Below are 19,367 nucleotides of genomic sequence, written 5' to 3'. Positions count from 1 at the left end.
GTGCGCAGACAGTGTTACAGCCGCGCGCGCGTCCCAGGCCCTGGCGCGGGCCTTGGCTCCAGGAGGAAAAGGAGCCCGCCAAGGCGCAGAGGAGAGCGGGCCGCCCCGCAGCCCGAGCCGGAGAGGGAGCGTGAGCAGAGCCGGCCCCGGCCGGGCCTCCGAAACCATGAACTTTCTGCTCTCTTGGGTGCATTGGAGCCTTGCCTTGCTGCTCTACCTCCACCATGCCAAGGTAAGCGACTGTGCCCGCCGGCTGCCGCGGGCTGCTGCGAGCGCCTCTCCCGGTTGGGGACGTGCGTGCGAGCGCGCGCGTGGGGGCTTCGTGACCCACGCGGGTCCTTGGGCACCAGGCGCGCGGCGTCCCCCTCTGTCGTCGTACGTGTAGGGGGAGGGGGCGCGTGCTAGGTGGGAGGGCGCCAGGATAGTCTCACCGCCCACGCGGGCCCTGCCCACCCACCAGAGTCACCGCACGTACGATCTGGGCCGAACAGCGGAGGGCGGGAGCCAGAGGAGGAGGCCGAGGGGGCTGGGCTTTCGCTGCGGCTGGCCGCTGAAGTTTGCTCCCGGCCGCGGGTTCCCGACGAACTGGAAGTCCGGGCAGCGGGGGCGGGAGCCAGAGCACAGCGGGTAGGGGGGTGCTCGGACCTTGGACCGCGGGAGGGCAGAGAGCATGGAGGGGGCAGGGCGCAGGCGAGACAGGGGGCTTGCTGTCACTGCCACTCCGTCTCTACGGCCCTCGCTTCGAGTTTGGGAAAAGTTTTGGGATGGATTGTTGCGGGGACCCCCCAGCCTGCTGGGCCACCTGCGCGGCGCCACTCCCGCCCGTCCCTGCTCGCGTCCCGCTCGGTGCCCGCCCTCCCCCGCCCGACCGGGCGCGCGCGGCGCGGAGCCGATTACATCAGCCCGGGCCTGGCCGGCCTCGTGTTCCCGGAGCCAGGGCTGCTGGAGCCGGGAACCCCGGGCAGCGAGCGAGCCCCTCCCCCCACCGGCCCTCCGCGGGAAGGTGACCTCTCGAGCTAGCCCCAGTCCGGGGACTCAGAGAACCATCCATACCCCTTTCTATAGTCCCTAGCCCCTACGCTTGTCCTGTGATGGGGGAAATTTCTGACCCCTTCCCCCTTTCCTCCTGTCCTCCTAGTGTGGAGAGAAACCTGCACCACCCATTTATTTTTCACTTCTCTTTACTGAGGACCCATCTGACCCTTTCTGGCCCCAGAGTCCAGGGAAAGAAGGGTTACTGTCAGAAGTCGGGGTGCTAGAGCCCACCCAGGTGCTTTGTGGAAACTGTGTCCAAAGTCCTGACTTGGTGACCGGCTGCTTCCCTCCTTTCCCCAACAGTCCTAAGTGAGCTGTGCGTTAGCTTTTATGGGGTGGGCTCAGGGAGGGTCTGAAGACTATCATCATCCCACTCTACTTTTTGGAAAAATGGTTTGAAATTTGCTGTGACATGGGCAGCGTGGGACTAGCCCTTCCTGCACCTTGAGCAAAAGCTCCTGCCAGCCTTGCATACCCACTTTGTCCTGGCAAATCTGGGCTTTGGAGCAGGTGGTTTTTTGGAACTCCAAACTTGCCCACCCAATTTGCTTCTCAAAACCACTTAAGGGGTCCTTTTCAGCTCCTCCCTTCCGCCTTCACTCAGCCAGAGAGTGTCCCCTTGGAGAGGAGGCAGAAGGAAGGAAATGGGCAGGGGTCCCTGTCATCACCCAGAGTTCCTCAAACCCTGGCACAAAGGCCTTGGCTCCAGGCCTCCAAGTGGGGAGGAGGGGGAGGAGTGACTGCCTGGCCACAGAGTGACCTTCAGAGGCCCCCAGAGAAGGGCACCTGGCCCCTCCCTGCCTAGAACCTCCCCTCTTGTGCCCCCTGGCCTTGGAGGGGGTTTAAAGTTTCTGTTCCTTTTCATTATTGGGGTTCAGGAGGAGTCAAGAGCTTAGGGAGAATGTCAGAGGTTTTAAGGGGGCTGTGGTTCAGAATCTAGGGGGTCCTTGAAGGGGTTGCAGTGAGAGGCTATCCAGCTGGGAGCCTGGAAACTGTTATCTGCCTTTGAGAGGGGCTTCCTCTGACCTTGGCCCTGAAGAAAAGTGTGGGGAACCTGGGTTAGGGTACATTGGGGATGTGTGTATGTGTGTGTGTGTGTGTGTGTGAGAGAGAGAGAGAGAGAGAGAGAAGAGGGAGGGAAGAAGTTAGTTATTCCCTCCCAGAGGGGTCTGGAGTTTCAAGCTGGCTTGAGTGCAGCTCTGCTGCTGGGGACCTGCTCTACAGGAGGAGCAGGCAGGTGGGTGAGGAGTTGTCAGGCACTGGAGACCTCAGGAAGGACTAGAAGCCTCCCCTGCAGCTGCTGTCAGGTCTACTGTCTGGCTTGTTGACCTTCACAGCTTCTTGAGTGGGGGGTGCAAGGAGGTCTTAGGCTGGGATAGAGCCAGGCACCCCCTGGGAGTGCTAAGGAAGAAAAGGCTTCCCTGGATGCATTTGAGGAAGGCACCCAGGCCAGAGGGGCCTGGAGAGTAGGTGGGAGTGGGAAGCTAGTGGGGCTTTGGAAGTACATGCATCTCTGGAGAGATTGATGCCGGAAAGGAAATGGGTCTCTTTCTCCCCTGCAAGACTTCCTCTCAGGCTTCTACTCTAAGCAACCTGTGGGTATGCTGAATCTTCCTGAGGACTAGAAGAGTTTGGCTGGGGGAGGGTGGTTGGTGCCCTTCGGTCCTCTGCACCCCCCTCCCTCTCCAACACCAGCTCACCCTGGTATTTGTCATGTCAGCAGGAGAAGGTCACCATGTTATTTTTCTCGCCCCCAGTCCTTCCTTCCTGCCCCAGTCCAAATTTGTCCTCCTATTTGACCTTAATACTTACCCATGGCTTTGGACCAGGGAATCGGGGGCAGCTAGAGTGAGGCAAGGGCCCTGTGGGGAAAGGACAGAGGCCTGAACAGCACAGGATTTTGGTGTTTTCTTCCTGCATTGTGAGCTTCCCAGCCCCCAACATCTGGTTAGTCTTTAACTTACATGGGTTTAGAATTGGAGCAGTCCAGGGGTGGTGGGCATGCTCTGGATCTGTGGGGACCCCAGCTATTCCTGTTCCACCCAGAAGCTTTGGAGAAGATAGAGATCTGTGGACTGGGAGGAAAGCAAGGGAGGGGGAGGGGCCCCGTGGCTGGGCCTTTGCACCCCTGCCCCTCCCTATGCCCATGCCAATGCCTTGCTGTTTTGTGTTGTTCTCAGTGGTCCCAGGCTGCACCGATGGCAGAAGGAGAGCAGAAACCCCATGAAGGTGAGTCCCTCTGGCTTTTGGATGGGGTCCCTGGGAGGCAGGGGCAGGTCCAAATCTTCCTTTTCAGACCTGGGGGTGGGGGAGGGGTGCGGGAATATGAGAAGCAAGACAGAGGTGGGTACCATGAGGTTAGCCCTTCGTTTCTTAAGGTCCCTTCTCTGTTCAGGTCTGTGCTGGAAGTCAGACTTGTTGCTTTTGTCTTCAGCTCCTTCTAGTAAAATTTTATTTGCAGAAGGAGCTGTAAGCACAGACCAGGAAGGTAGTGCCCGTTTGGGGATTCCTGATATCAAGGTGTCCCTTGTGCCCCCCTTTCCTGGGGAGGATGGATGTTCCATGTCACTTCCTACCCAGCCATGGGCCCATGTGTGGGGGCTGTGGCCCTTCCTGTGTGAGCTGGAGGTTCCAGGGGCCCAGCTAATAGACACCCTGCTACCCCCCTGCCGTTGGCATTCCTTCAGGGGTGGAGAAAGCCCTGCTGGTCTGTATGGGTGCTGTGAACTTCCCTGCCAGGCCAGCAGAGGGCTGGCTGAAACTCCCAGGCGCCCCGCCCCCCTGCCCAACCCTGAGTCTGCCTGCCTTTTGTTCCACTGTGGTTTGGAGTACGGGGAGCCTCCCATTTCTCTGGGGACGCCCTGGCTCTCCCCACCACTGAGTGTGGCCTCTGCTCCAGCCTGATGCCACTCCCCATGCTCCCCTCCTCTGAGGAGGGAAGGCCCTGGGGTCTTCTTCCTGGGCGAGTTTCTGTGACTCAAATCCAGTGTGGCTGCAGTGGCCGCCAGGGGTGGTGATGCCCAGCCGGTTCTGCCTCCTCCTTCCTAACCCCAGGAGCCCTTTCCTTTGGCCCAGGGACTGGCTTTCTGCCACTCCCTGTCCTGTGCCACCGACAGGCCCCCACTCCCAGTGCACCACCCACCCCCTTTAGTTTCCTAGTGGTCTCTGTGGTCTGGGAGAGGCAAGACAAATGGTCTTTGTTTGTTAGAGAAAAGGTTGATGCCATAAATAAGGAAAACCACGAAAGACTGGTGTTGGAGAGCATGTGCATACACCCTGGACAAAAGAGGACAGCCTTCCCTGCAGCAGGGACTGGGCTGCAGGGGTGCTGGAGCTGCCCTCTCACCTCCTGTGCATGGGCCTTGGGGATTATAAAGAGAAGCTGTTCAAAGGCATGCCCAGCCTGGGTCTGTACTTTAGCTATCAGCACCACTGCCCAGGCCAGACCTGTCTGCTGTCTCCTCCTGGGTGGGGCTCCAGGCCTGGGCCACCTCTGTCCCATGCATGATGAAGGATTAGTTAACAAATTCTAGATTAGACATCTTCTTCAGTATAGACTTGGCTTAAAAAATGACTTTTTCAGACCCCTGGTTTCATTTACTCTCTTTTGACCATGCTTTCCCTTAATCCTTTGGGGACAGAGAAGAATTCTGTCTGGATATGAGTAGAGATCCCAGGGAAGGTAGGAGGCTGTCTTGGTCCCCCTCCCCCACTGTTCTTTCACTTTTGATATCCCTGGCCTTCTCCCCACCTTCTCCTCAATACTCCAAGTTCTCCCCAACCAACTTACAGTGTACATATCCCTGGGTCTCATTTTCCTTTACCCTTCTGGAAAAAAAAATAAATAACAAGCCTTAGAGGTATGTGTGTGTGCGGGGGGGCTGCTCTAGTCCCTGGGTGGGGGGCAGTAGTGTATTGGGGTGTGCACTTAAGAAGCCTTGGTGAAGTTCCAAACTTTGTTCCACTCAGAATGAGAAAAGAGTAGTTGTTCTCAGTGCTGGAAATGGGAAGCCAACTCCCCACATTTCAGCCTCTGTTTCAGTGTCTTTAGAGATCCGGCCAACCCCACTTACACAGTTGAGCAGAGTTGGAGGCCCAGAGAGGGGAGGGACAGGCCCAAGGTCACCTCAAGTCATGGCCAAACCCTAAGCCTCCTTGCTGGCTGGTTTTACTTCTTCCTTCCCGTGTAGGGGAGCTCATTGCACGGGCAGGCTTGCTATGTGGTGGCAGTGGAACTGTGATGGGGAGTGGCAGGTTGGGCCACAGTTTGAAGTAGTCATGCCGGGAGTCCTGCATTTATTTATTCTCAAGGGCCCCGCCCCTATGGCCCAGAATTACCCCTTCATGCTCCAGTGCACCCCAGGCTCTGTGGTCAGCCTGGGAAACTGTCTTTATCCTGGTCTCCCTCCAGATCAGCATCTAGAAATGCTCCGTGGCTGCGGCAGCACCGCTTTTTCCATGATGCAAGCAGTTTGCCCTCTTGGGCGGGGTCAGTAGTGGCTGGCAGGGCCGGCTCGGTGTGCCGGCCCACTGCCACCTGCTGGTACTTCCTCAGTCCATTTCTTGGGGGGGACCAGCAGCTGGCTAGGTGCTTTCAGAAGCTTCTCTTTTGCATGCCATAGGCTTGGGAAGGCTCTGAGGCCCATTCTAACTGTCCTGTTAATTAGCGGTGTGGCCTTGTGGCAGGTTACATAGCCTCTCTGAGCCTCCAGCTCCCCATTTGTAAGATGAGGCCCCCGTAGTAGTAATATCATAGGGGAGCACAATTTACATAGCTATGGATGATGCCTGTGCTGAGTGCCCGACAAGGAGTCAGTAAATGGTTAGGGTTGTCTGTTATGGCCCTATCTGTCGGGAGGATATAGGAAAATGGAGAGCAGCTTGGCAAAGCCGGCTGTTCTTCTTCTCAGGTGAAGCTTAGCACACCCCCAAAAGGTGTACCCACACTCACACTGTCATCTGGCATTAACATTGGCTCAGGAATTTGCTTGGCTGTCACGGTGAGGCAGGGATTTCGATGTGGCAGGCCATCTGCCCTGGAACTCGAAAGCTCGTGTGATGGGTAGAATGAAAACAAACTTCACTAGCAGTGGTGGGCAGCTTAGGGAAGGGCTTCAACTCAGGAGAAGGGATCTAAGTTAGATTTTGGAAGGACTTTCCTGATAGTGAATACCTCTCATGGAAGCCCCAAGGAGAGGCTTACAGAGCTGGGCGAGTCACCTGCTGGGCTCACGTGTCACTCCATCCCATGCAGTGGTGAAGTTCCTGGATGTCTACCAGCGCAGCTACTGCCGTCCAATAGAGACCCTGGTGGACATCTTCCAGGAGTATCCAGATGAGATTGAGTTCATTTTCAAGCCATCCTGTGTGCCCCTGATGCGGTGCGGGGGCTGCTGTAACGATGAGGGCCTGGAGTGCGTGCCTACCCAGGAGTTCAACATCACTATGCAGGTGAGCCTCTGTGGGGGTGGGGGAGGGGAGGAGGTGGGGGCTTACTTTTTGCAACAGGTGGTTTGGGCCTTTTCCTTGGAAGCTTGTAGTAGGAGGAACTAGACTTGCCTTGTCCGGCTCATGCCCCTGAGTTGGGGTTGGGGTGGGGAGGTGTGGTGTGGTGGGGTCTTATTTACCTCGGTTCCCAGCCCAAAATCCCAAACTCTCACCACCTCCTCTGCCTTTGCTCCCAAGGCTCAGGAGGGGGCTGCTGCCTTTGATAAGAGCCCTTCTCTTTATTCCTTGGAGAGAGCCTGGGGGCCCTCCTTCCTTGGGGACCTTGTTGGGGAGCTGGGGAACCTGGTCTGTGAAGAGTTAAAAGCTGGTCTTTGTGTACCTCTTGGTACCTTTGGGTTGCGAGTGGGAGGGAACTCAGACACTGGGGGTAGGTGGCTCTCAGGGAGCTACTAGGGGTGCATCAGGGTGAGGCCTAGAAGGGAAGAAAGGAGGAGAGGGGATGGGAACCTATAAGAACCCAGGACCCGAATTCCCAGCCTAGCCAACCCTTGCAGCCACGTCTGCCCTCAAGAGGAAGAGGGTCTCCTTGAGGCCAGCAGGGTTGGGAGAGTTGGGGTGGCCGGAGGCTCTTTTCTACTAGAGCCTTTGGTCCCCCTGCCTCCACCACCCATCCCTGCTCTGTAGAGCCCCTGGGTGCTAAGTGGCAGGAGCCCTGGGGTGCCCCTCTGGGTATGGCTGGCTGGGTCACTAACCTCTGTGATCTGCTTCCTTCCCCTCTAGATCATGCGGATCAAACCTCACCAAGGCCAACACATAGGAGAGATGAGCTTCCTACAGCACAGCAAGTGTGAATGCAGGTGAGGACCACGGTGCCCATTCATTCATTAATTTATTCAGCAAACAGCCATGGTCCCCACCGGAGTGAAGCACATTGTATTTGTTAACCCATGTCCACCTTCCAGCTGTGTGGCCTTGGGTATTTCACTTCAGCGTGCCTTAGTTTCCACATCTGTAAAATGAGCACCATAATTGAACGTACCTCCTAGGGTTGTTGCAAGGATTAAAGGAGTTATTACATGTGAAGGGATTAAAACACAGTTGCTGTATCATAAATGTTAAGTTTTTACTACTATAATCTACTGTTATTCGCACCATTGTAACTCTTCTGTTTTTGTGTTTTCTTTTTCTCTTTCTCTTCCCATTGCAGACCAAAGAAAGATAAAGCAAGGCAAGAAAAGTAAGTGGTTTTGACTTTAGCACTTCTCCTGCTCTTTGGCCGGTTGTCTTGGTTTGGGGCTTCTGGCTTCCTCAGTTGGGGGCTCTGATGGCCTCCCCTGGTCAGGGAGTTCATTTCTTGGGGGTCTTGTGGTGGAAGCAGGAACATGGAGCCAGTTCCAGGCTTGTGGCTCCAGGGTTAGTGAGAAAACCCAGCCTGGAACTTGATGTTTCTTTTGAAAACAAACAAACAAACAAACAACAACAACAACAACAACAACAAAACAAAACCAGTGCCGTCAGGTGTCCAGGTCTCTCCTGGGTAGTCCTTGCTGATTTGGTGTCTCAGGCCAGTGTGGATGCTGGCTTCCTGGCTTGCCTGGGATCCATAGTAGGGGAGAGAGTGGGTGACAGGCCAGCTTTTGTGTGTCAGAGGCAGCAGTTTCTTTTGGTGGCTATGTGGCAGTTGGATTTGGGGCCACTGGGGGGTTTCATAGTTCATGCCTTCCTGCAGGAGTGGGGCTGGCAGCAGACACAAGCCCTCTTGGCTGGGCAGGAAAAGTGCCATGTTAGCCATTTCCTGAGGCTTCCGGATGCCCAGTATGGAGGGTTGGGTTAGGATGGGGTTGAGGACAAAGTCTGGGAGCAGTGAGCTTTTGGAGGAGGGCAGTGGGCATTGATTGGAATGAGCATGCAGGGAGGAGAGACTGAGAGAGAGCACCCATGCCCTGACCCACACCTTCCTGTCTGCCCTGCCACTCTGGGACAGACAGGAATTCTCCTAAGCCTTGACCCCTTGCCTCTTCCCTAAGTCCCCAGCTGCACTAGAATGATTTGGGAGAAGAGGCTCAGGGAGAGGGAGTGAGAGCACGGAGCGAGCGTGCAGACTGTTCTTCCATCCTTCTAGTGCTTTCTCCCAAGGGGAACAGACTCGCCCTCTCCTCCATCCCTTCTGCCCCTCCCTTCTCCCCGCTGTGATAGACATGCTGAGTGTTTTCTCTGGGGTTAGCAGGAGTGGAGAGTGCTGGCTCCCTTGAGGGGGGCAAGCTGTAGCCTGTCCCCGTTGCCCGTTCCCCAAACGCCTTGCTTTGCCCACAGGGAGAGCCGGGGCTCGCCTGGGCTCGGAAGAGTCTGGCGAGATGGTGCAGCTGGGGAGAGAACTCCCTGCCAAGCACTGCTAGGCCCCTCCCCCAGCCTCCCTTCCCTGCCCGCTGTCCCTGCCACCCCCTGCCCCCTCTTCAGACACCCAGCCCCACTCCCAGCCCAGGTTACTGAGCGGGCTGTTACCTTTCATGAGCTGCTCTGAATTTTGTGCCAGCTCCTAAGGTAATGTCCCCGCCCGCCACCTGCTAGAATTCCCAGAAGCACAGCCCCTGGAGAGACCCCCTTGCTATTGTATTTGGGAAGGAAGGCAGGCGGTGCTGGACACGGTCTTCCCCTCACTCTGCATCAGGTCAGGAATCTGACCTTCTCTCAAACTCTGGCCTGGCTCTTATACCCTGCCTGACCTTCAGGATCAGACTTGTACAGGGCAGCTGAGAGCCTGCCCTCAGGACCAGATGCCCTGCCTGGGACCAGGAGCCCTAGGATCCTGTAGATATCTGGATCCTGTGCCCTCCAGTCTCTGCTCCCTACCCCATGCCTTGCCAGGGGCTGAGATTGCCACCCCAGCGTGGGCAGAGTGAGGAGGAGGAGCCATGGGGGAAGTGGCCCTAAATAGGAGTGCCACTTACACACCTTCCTGAGGTCGCATGCCTCCTCGGCACCTGCTTCCGAGAGCGGGCCTGTTTGGCTTTGTCTCGCTCCTTCCCATCCGTGATCCCCTCACTGCTTCCTTTGCTCTCCCCTCCCCCCTCGCTCTTTCTCTGGTCTGTCTCTGTTTTTTTATTTTCCAGAAAATCAGTTCCAGGAAAGGGAAAGGGGCAAAAACGAAAGCGCAAGAAATCCCGGTATAAGCCCTGGAGCGTGTACGTTGGTGCCCGCTGCTAACTCCCTGGAGTCCCCTGGCCCCCAATCAAACCCCTGCCTGCAGTAACCCCTAACCCTGCTTTCGTCCCTCGGCCCCTCCCTGGCTCTTGCCCCTCCCTCCCAGACCCAGTGTCTCTCTCTCACTCTCATTCCACTAATTGGCACCAACGGGTAGACTTTGTGGTGGTGTTGCTGGTCCAGGGATGGGGTGGGGGGTTGGCCAAGTGGGCCTGGAGGATTCACGGAGGGGCCTCTGGCTTGGCTGGGCACCGACTTTCTCTTACCCACGGGGCACTGGTGGTGGACCCATGTTGGCACAGGGGCTGGGCACTGGGGCCTGCTCACCCAACTGGTTTCCACTGCTCTAGGCTTCTGAACATGTCTGCAAGCTGAGGGTGGTGGGGAGGGCAGAGACGATGTGAGGAGGGGGTGCGATGGCAGAAAGTGGCTTGTTGGGGGCTGAAGGAGGAGCTCAGGAGGGTCAGGCACCATATGGTGGCCCCTTCTGGTCTGGGAGAAGTACCTTGGCTTCTCAGGGACTTGGGGCCTCAATTCTAGCCCAACCCATGGAACCCACATGTGGAAGTCTCCCTGTAGGGCCACTTCCTCTGGGTTGGAGGCTGTGGTGGGCCCTGTAGCTGATGGTGGCCTAGCCCCTGGACATTGCCTCTGAACTTGACTTCCCATCATGCCCTATATTCAAGCCACCTTTGGAAGGGTCTGGGTCTGAGCCCTTGCCCACTGTCTTCAGCAGGTGAAGGGTCAAGGTGTGTTTTGCGGGGGGCAGCTGCAGCTGGGGCCCTGTGGCCCAGTATGTCCACATCTTCTAGGGACACAGTCCTGCCCCATATGGCAGCCCTCTCCCTGCACTTTCTGCCGGCCTGTGCCCTCCTCTTCCTGCAGGCGGGCGTCCTAGCCAGTGCTGCCTCTTTCCGCCGCTCTCTCTGTCTTTGCTGCAGTGCTCAGATCCTTCCAGGACGTGGAAGGACGCGGGGCCGGCGAGCCGGGAGGGGTGCTGCTGCGGACGTGACAGGGGGTGTTGCATGGGTTTTTTTCTCTCTCTCTGCTGATGCTCTAGCTTAGATGTCTTTCCTTTTGCCTTTTTGCAGTCCCTGTGGGCCTTGCTCAGAGAGGAGAAAACATTTGTTTGTACAAGATCCGCAGACGTGTAAATGTTCCTGCAAAAACACAGACTCGCGTTGCAAGGCGAGGCAGCTTGAGTTAAACGAACGTACTTGCAGGTTGGTTCCCAGAGGGTGAGCGAGCGAGTCAGAGAGGGACATCACATCGCAGACATGGGGAGAGAGAGAGAGAGACAGAGCGAGCGCGTGAGCTTGAGAGGGGCCAGATGCTGGCTGGGCTTCTAGCTGCCTGCCTGGCGACTGCTGCCTCCTCTGCTGTCAAGGACCCGTGGGGCCAAGGACGCGGGGCCTGCCGGGCGGGGCCTGCTTGGAGGTTGCCCTGGCTGCCTGAACGGGTAGGCTGGTGTGGCTTGACGTGGTGATGTGGACGCAAGCTGTGTGTTGTGTCCTGTGGTCCTGCTGCTTGTGGTGGCCGTCGGTGCTGAGGTTGTGCTAATGCCGAGACACAGAGAGCCCTTCCAGGTGTGGGACGATGGCGACCAAGTGTAGGCATTGTTGTGGGGCCTTGCCGGTCCAGTTATCACGGCTAGCTCCTCTCCCCCAGTGTGTCTCCATGGGGCCAAGTTTGATTCTCCCACTCAGACTGGGGCCCCTGGAGGGATCTGTTGTGGTTTAGGATGGGGCAGTTCTTACACAGTGCAGGAGATTTAGGATCCAAGGATGCCTTAATCCTGCACCACTCACGAGGACCCTAAACAGCCTACACATTTCTAAATGCTCCTGGGAAGGGTGGAGGGAGGGGCCGTGCTCACTCTCCTCACATGAGTCTGAACTCCTGAAGCATGGGGTATCCCCAGGTGTCTGGGGCCCTGTGGCCCAATATGTGTCCACATCTTCCTGAGACACATGTGGGGACTAAGTCCATGGTGGGGACTAAGAAAGCATCAAGTGCATGAGTGACCGTGACCTGGCCAAGTTCAGCAGTGGCGAAGTCAGGAGCACAGGGGCGGCTGGCGGTCTGATGTCTGGGCTGGAGTTCTTTATGCCCAAGTGGTCTGGGATTAGGGGTTTTTTTTGGGGGGGTGACCTAGGTGGGGCCAGACTCCCCAGCTGGTCCAGAGGCTCCTTGGAGTGTACACTGCTCCTTCTCCAGTCTGCTTCTGTGACTGGTGGGTACTCAGGCAGTGCTGGGGACCAGGCCTTCGAGGCTGGAGTTCCATGTGTCTTGGTGCTGTGTGAAAGCAGGAAGAATATATTAGTGCTGGGTGGGGGCTCTGGATGAGGGGGTTCAGTTCTTCAGGAGGCCTTGAGGAAGATAAGGAACTTGGCATTGGGGGGGTTTCCTGGTGATTCCTCTGCAGAGGAACTGTCTGGGAGGGAGATAGGTGAGGTGACCTTACCCCATGCCCAAGCTGGCTGTGTCTGGGAAGTTCGGTTCACAAGGTTGGAGGCTTAGGACTTGACCTAAGCCCTACTGGGGCTTTTTCAGGGCAGCGTGTGTTCTATCTTCTTCACCCAGGGAGGAGAGTAAAAGACAAGGCAGGGCAGGGACATGATGAGAAAATTCTTGGTGGTCCCCTCTGCTTCAGTGAGAAAAACAAAGCCACTGAGCTGTCTCTGTCCGGCCTGTTGGAAAGGACAAGCAGCCCGCACCTAGGCCTGCAGCTCCAGAGAGAAGAGGCCTGCAGCCAAGGCCGGGACAGGGCATGGGGTCAGAGGGGTTTCCCTGGCTTCCTGGGGCCCCATGCCCTTCCACTCCCCTCCCTTGGGGACTTCCTGTCCCCAAAGCAGGCTCCCTTTCTCTGGCCACTTTGATTCCCTGGCTCAAGGTATTCTTGTGCCCCAAACTAGCCCTAAGAGACTGAACTGAAAAATCTCCTGCACAAACGTCCTCCTGGCTAACTTTGCCCAACTTGATCACCCATCGGCTCTAAAAGTGCCAAGTAGAGCCTGGGGTTCACCTGTAATCCCAGTGACATGGGAGGCTGAGGCAGGAGGAGGATTATAAGTTTGAGGCCAGCCTCAGCAATTTAGGAAGACCCTGTCTCAAAATAAAAGATTTAAGAGGGCTGGGAATGTAGTTTAGTGGTAAAGTGCCCTGGGTTCAATCCCCAGTGCCAAAAAAGAAAGAAAGAAAGAAATGTCAAGCGGGGCTGTCTGTTGATACTTGCTCAATTGTTGTTTTGTGCGGTGTTTCCATGTCTTTGTCTTGAGCATGGCTGCTGCTTGGACTAGGGCTTCTCGAGGGTGGGGCTGGGTGTCTCCCTCCCATGGAGGCTTCCTGTCCCAGGACTGCAGGTTCCCTGTCATCAGCTCCTACGACAACACAGGGACCCAAGGGCTCCCAGGAACGGGGAAGCTGCTTGCCTCATCCCAGGCCTCCCCTCCTGGCCCTAACCTAGTCTTTGTCTTGCTATTTTCCTTAGATGTGACAAGCCAAGGCGGTGAGCCAGGCTGGAGGAAGGAACCTGCCTCAGAGTTTCGGGAACCAGACCTCTCACCAACAAAGACTGATACAGAATGACTGAGACTAACCACGCCGCCACCACACCGTCACCATCAACAGAAGTCCTTTATCCAGAAACCTGAAATGAAGGAAGAGGGGACTCTGCGCAGAGCACTTTGGGTCCGGAGGGTGAGACTCCGGCAGAAGCATTCCCGGGCGGGTGACCAAGCACGGTCCCACTTGGAATTGGATTTGTCATTTTATTTTTCTTGCTGCTAAATCACCGAGCCCGGAAGATTAGAGAGTTTTATTTCTGGGATTCCTGTAGACACACCCACCCACATACATACATTTATATATATATATATATATATATATTATATATATATGAAAATAAATATATATATTTTATATATATAAAATATATATATTCTGTTTTTAAATTAACTTTGCTAATGTTATTGGTGTCTTCACTGGATGTATTTGACTGCTGTGGACTTCAGTTGGGAGGAGAATGTCCCTACCCAGATGCCGACAGGGAAGAGGATGGGACAAGAGACTCTGGCATGTTTTTTTTTTTTTTTTTTTTTTTGGGTCCCTCTTAGGGAAGCCAGGGTCCTCTCCTTTGCCCAGGATCTTGCAAGGCCAGGGTGTGGGGGCAAATTTGGCTCATTTCTGGGGACACCGACAAACCCAGCCCTGGCCCCAAGCCTCTACCTTGAGTCAAACCAACAGAAAACCTAAAGACAGGTACAGGGACAAGGACACTGGTTCTGACCAGGAGTTTGGGGAGCCTCAGGACTGGGTGTGCTTTGTGGCTCCCCATCAATGCTGCAAGGGCATTCTGTCCCCCGGGGGGCACTGCCTGAAGATGCAGGAGCCCGGGCAGTCTTCACCTACTCTCACCTGCTTCTGAGTCACCCAGGAGGCCACCAAGAGGTGTCCTCAAGCGAGAGGTGTCCTCAAGAAGAGAAGAGACATTGGTGGAAGAAGCGGCCGGTGATCGCTCCTCCTCCTGGGATTCCCCTTATCCTCTCCTCACCCCACATTCCGGGGTGCAGCCGAGGACCTCAGGTCCTCAGACCATTGAAACCACTAGTTCTGTCCCCAGGAGACCTGGCTGTGTGTGTGTGTGTGTGTGTGTGTGTGTGTGTGTGTGTGTGTGTGTGAGTGGTTAATCTTTCCCCTGTCCCCTGACCTGTCCCTTCCTGAGGCTAAGAGAGACCAGGCAGGATCCACATGCCCACCACTGAGGCAGAGAAAGAGAAAGTCTTTTATATACGGTACTTATTTAATATCCCTTTTTAATTAGAAATTAAAACAGTTAATTTAATTAAAAGAGTAGGGTTTTTTTTTCAGTATTCTTGGATAATATTTAATTTCAACTATTTATGAGATATATCTCTTGCTCTTTCTCTCGCTCTTTTTGTATTGGTTTTTGTGTGTAAAATCCATGTTTCCATCTCTCTCCCTGATCGGTGACAGTCACTAGCTTGTCCTGAACAGATATTTAATTTTGCTAACACAGTCCTGCCCTCCCCTGTGCCCTAGTTCCCTACCACACATTCCTTTGAAATAAGGTTTCAATATACATTTACATACTATATATATATTTGGCAACTTGTGTTTGTGTGTATATATATATATATATATATATATATATGTTTATGTATATATGTGATTCTGATAAAATAGACATTGCTATTCTGTTTTTTATATGTAAAAACAAAACAAGAAAAAATAGAGAATTCTACATACTAAATCTCTCTCCTTTTTTAATTTTAATATTTGTTATCATTTATTTATTGGTGCTACTGTTTATCCGTAATAATTGTGGGGGAAAAAGATATTAACATCACGTCTTTGTCTCTAGTGCAGTTTTTCGAGATATTCCGTAGTACATATTTATTTTTAAACAACAACAAAGAAATACAGATATATCTTAAAAAAAAAAGCATTTTGTATTAAAGAATTTAATTCTGATCTCAAAGCTCCTCTTGGTCTCTCCTTCTCCATTGAATCCTTGTTCAGACTTCCTCCCACCCTCCTCCCTTGGGGAACATGGCGGCGTCTGTCTTAAGGAAAGGGGTCACTGGGATGTACGATATGGGGAAACCCATGTCCTGTGCTGGGGGCCAGAGTCTTGCTTTCTGGCTGGGCTGGCCCTGGAGGTCCACCTGCTGTCTTGTGGGGAGCTCTGGGAACGGGTGGAGGGGGCTCAACTCCCTTGCAATGAAAAAAGCTCCTCCAGACCCCTGGCCCCGGTCAAGAAAGGAACTGGTTGTCTCCACCCGGCTGCACTGGAGACAGGAATGGGCCGTGTTTGGCTGTGGGGTCTTGTTGTCTATAGCCTGCTGGGAGCGAGAAGGGTATAATTTCTTTAATTTAGTTTTACGTAACATGTCTTGGAGTTTTCTGACCTTCAGAAAGAGCTCTGGAGCGCTGGTTGACACTGTGGGGACTCCTTTTCTTCCCTTGCTGCATAAGCGCTTCCCTCGTGTCTTGGTCCTGGGGAAGGGGATACCTGCCTGGGTCTTTGGCATTGCTGAACAGTGCTCCCAGATCCACTTCCTGAACCTCTCATTTATTCTTTGAAACCACAATGGTTTGGTTAAATATTGGGCCAATTTGATGCTGTGTGCATCAGATATTTATACTCCAAGATCTAGCAAGGGTTGGTGTGTGGGGAGACAGCTATAAAGCCGTGGACGATGCATCGAATGTGATGGGGCACCTCATCTAGCTTGTGGGTGGTGGATTGGGATAAGGGCTGTCTTCCCATGGCATGACCTAGACTACCCCTTAAAGGACCGTTAGAAGCTAGAGAACAGGGAGGAGTAGGTGGAGGGCATCCAGGAGCAAAGGCCTGGAGGTGGGACTCAGGCTAGGAGTGGCTGTGGGGTGGAGGCTGGAGCAATGGGCAGGGGCTAGTTTAGCCTGTAGCACCCTGCCAAGAGTACTGTCAGGGAGGAACGGAGTTTAAAGGGTTTTAAATGGAGCATCCCAGCTGGAGATGCTTTTTTAGGGGGAGTGGGGATGGGTACCAGGGATTGAACTCAGGGACATTTGACCACTGAGCCACATCCCCAGCCCTATTTTGTATTTTATTTAGACTCAGGGTCTCACTGAGTTGCTTAGTGCTTCGCTTTGGCTGAGGCTGGCCTTGAACTCACAATCCTCTTGCCTCAGCGTCCTGAGCTGCTGGGATTGCGGGCATGCACCACCACATGCCTGGCTACAGATGCTTTCTGGTGGTGCCTGGCAAACAGCTTGGAAGGCAGAGAGGCCAGGGAGAGGTTGTTGCTGTTCTCTTGGGAGATCCCCTGAGAGCGGTGAGGTGTGCAGGTGACTGGCAGTGTGCTCAGAGTTGAGTCCACGTGGGAAGAAGGCATAAGGTGAGGTGTCCCACCCCACCCCCACCCCCGCCGCTCCATGGGCGGCCGTGCTCCAGGAAGCCGCCTTTCCGGGTCCTGTACCACCAAATTGATGCTAAATCTGCACGAGGTCCCATGAGCCATGTGCCCTTGTCATCCCACTGGGACTTTTGCTGGAACCTTAAAACTGGCTCTCGGGTTCTCCTCTGGCCTGCCTTTGATTAATTCTCACACAGCAGTCAGAGTGAGCTTGTTCAAATAGGAGTTAAGTCATGTCACTTTTGGGCTCAAAACCCTCTGGAGATTCTGTTTTACTCAAGTCAAATGCCCTCAAAAGACCCTGCACTGTCCTACGACCGCTACCTCCCGCCTACTCAATGACTTCAGGCCTACCTTGGTCATTTGGGTCCTGCTACATGGGTTTCTGTGTCCTCAGACACAGTGGGCATGCTCCCTCCTCTGTCTTTATAACAGCTTCCCTCTCCTGGCCCAACCCTTTCCACTCATGGCATGTGCGGCTTCCTGGCCTTCAAGTCTCCTTAGCTTCTCAGTCTGGCTCACCTTGACCGCAGTCTGGCTCACCTTGAACACTGCATTTACAGTTCACCCCTTCTAGTTCTGCATGCAGGCCCCTCTTTTTTTACAACCCCTTCATTTTTCCCATAGCAATGCCACCTTCTAGCCTACTCTAGGACAGTGCCGGCCAATAGCAGTAGAATGTAGGCTACACATGTATTTTGTTTTTTTCACAGTGCTGAGCATTGAACCTGGGGCTTTGCACGTGCTAAATACAAGTTCTATCACTGAGTCTTATCCTTAGTCCATACATATGTAATTTAGATTTTTCTAAAGGGTCAGATTTTTAAAGGGAAAATGAATCAGGTAAAGTAATGGGGTTTTTTAAACCCAAACCTATCTATCACTTCAACATTTAATCTATATAAAAATTATTAATGAGAGATTTTAATTTTCTTCAGTAATTTTTGAATCTGTGTGTATTTTGCACCTACCATATATTATAATTAGCTGTGGGCAGGTGTCAAGAATTTGGTATACATGCATGGCTAGCAGCTACCATTTTGAACAGCATAGCTTTAAATTTTTCTTTGGGGGTGAGGTGCTGGGGTAGTGGCTCAGTCACAGATCGCTTGCCTAGCTTGTGTGAGGCACTGGGTTCACTTCTCAGCACTGCATATAAATAAATAAAACAAAGGTTAAAAAATCCACACTGTCTTATTAAAAAAATGAATAAATAAATTTCTGTTTCTTCTGTCTCCACTAGAAAGCAAGTTCTGTGAGGGAAGAAGTTTTGTTGACCTTATTCACTGTTTCTCCAACTTCTAGAACAATGCCTGGAATAGTGTACGCTTCACAAACATTTGTTAAATGCATGACATTGTTGAAACTGAGGCCTGGAGGCTGAGGGTTCCATATCAAGACTATGGAGATGGCACAGGATTTCTGCAGATACCAGGAGCGATCAGTAGTGGACTTGTGGGTCAAGAAGAGTCCTGATGACCAGAAGTGCATAGAGCCAGCTGGTTGGGTTGGGAGCAGAGGACGGTTTGTCAGTACTAGGTACTGTCTCGTTTTAGCCACCTTGGAGAGGGGGGCTCATTATAATTGCTGGGCAGATGGGAAGCAGGAGGCCCAGAGAGGATGAATAACGCCCAACCGGTAAACGGTCCAGCCAGAATTTAAACCAGCTTTCCTGACTCCGATTCTAGTGCTCTCTTTCCACCGACACCACAGCTGCCCCAGGCTAGGGCAGGACAATCAACAAATAAAAATGAATTGTCTAGACTGAATACAAACAGGCAGGAGAAAAGTGGGACAGGGGGAGGATTTAGTGGTGGCCAAACCTAGAGCTGAAATCCAACTTCCCCATGCATGGTAAAGTAAGGCAAGGCAAGAGATGTCTCCAGGGGCTGGGGCTTGTCAGTGGAAGATCGGAAACCTAAGCACGCTAGAGATTGCAACATGCAGGCTTGGATGAGAGACACAGTCTTGAAATAGACCAGGGAGAAAAGGAGGAGAAAAGGAAAATACTACCTCCCCCAATTATGGAAGACCTGGGCAGACGCCCCCTGGAACCTTCCCAAGGATCACTCAACGCCCAGAGAAGACCTAACTGAGATCCAAGTCCTCCTCCGCCTTCAACTCTGCTCTGCTCAGCCTGGGACCCTTTCTCTTTGCCATCCTGCTCACGGCCCTCAAAGGTCCTTAAAGTTGCTACTTCTCCAGGGAACCTGCCTGCCTACTTGCCTCCCTCCCACAGCTCCTCCTGCAAGAGGGGGATGGATCTCTGTGGAACTTGGTGGTTCTGGGTCTGTTTCCTGTGTTAGGACCACTGAGGCGGCTCATGTGCAAATATGGCTGCCAACAGTTCTTCCCATCCCTGTGCCCAAGTGCTGCTCCTCCTGATGGAAGATAAGTTCTGTTTTTCCTCCTTTTTGAATTTGAGCTGGCCTGTGATTTGCTTTGATGAAGAATGTGGCAGAAGAGAAGTTCTGGGACTTTCAAACCTAGGCCATAGGGGGCGTTGTAGCTTGTATTTTTTGCCCTCTCTGAAGGCAGCTGCCATACTATCAGGAAGTTCAACTACCCTGCTGTAGGGTAGGATGGGGGTCAGGGAGAAAGTCTCAGGCAGCTTCCAGCTGTTTTAACCACCCCAAGCTGAGGCTTCACACATGCAAGTGAAGTCTTTGGGAACTGAGATTCTCCGGTCCCTGGTCAGTAACTCTTGCCAACAGTATGTAAACTAGGGAGAAGCCATACTTTGCCTGAATTTGCAGAGTG

The 19,367-nt window shown here is 53.7% G+C and overlaps 1 protein-coding gene across 7 annotated transcripts; it reads left to right on the top strand.

Moving 5' to 3' along the window:
* Positions 1 to 21: 21 nt before the first annotated feature.
* On the top strand, positions 22 to 15,184 carry Vegfa (vascular endothelial growth factor A). 7 transcript variants are annotated; one of them, XM_078019968.1, is made up of 9 exons: positions 143 to 232; positions 3,216 to 3,264; positions 4,677 to 4,717; positions 6,290 to 6,486; positions 7,264 to 7,340; positions 7,691 to 7,720; positions 9,594 to 9,665; positions 10,776 to 10,907; positions 13,175 to 15,184. In XM_078019968.1, exons 3-9 carry the CDS (start codon positions 4,696 to 4,698, stop codon positions 13,194 to 13,196), a joined length of 552 nt encoding a protein of 183 aa, XP_077876094.1. In that variant the 5' UTR covers positions 143 to 232; positions 3,216 to 3,264; positions 4,677 to 4,695; the 3' UTR covers positions 13,197 to 15,184. The 7 variants fall into 7 exon arrangements, with proteins under 7 accessions (XP_005318684.1, XP_005318683.1, XP_005318689.1 ...); XM_005318627.4 differs by lacking the exon at positions 4,677 to 4,717 and having other exon boundaries at positions 22 to 232; positions 9,594 to 9,647; XM_005318626.4 differs by lacking the exon at positions 4,677 to 4,717 and having other exon boundaries at positions 22 to 232.
* The last annotated feature ends 4,183 nt before the right edge of the window (positions 15,185 to 19,367 follow it).

This window comes from Ictidomys tridecemlineatus, chromosome 8 (genome assembly GCF_052094955.1).
Source record: "Ictidomys tridecemlineatus isolate mIctTri1 chromosome 8, mIctTri1.hap1, whole genome shotgun sequence".
Lineage (NCBI taxonomy): Eukaryota > Metazoa > Chordata > Mammalia > Rodentia > Sciuridae > Ictidomys > Ictidomys tridecemlineatus.
The sequence above is the reverse complement of the archived record's forward strand: the minus strand, read 5'-3'. Positions and strand labels throughout refer to the sequence as shown.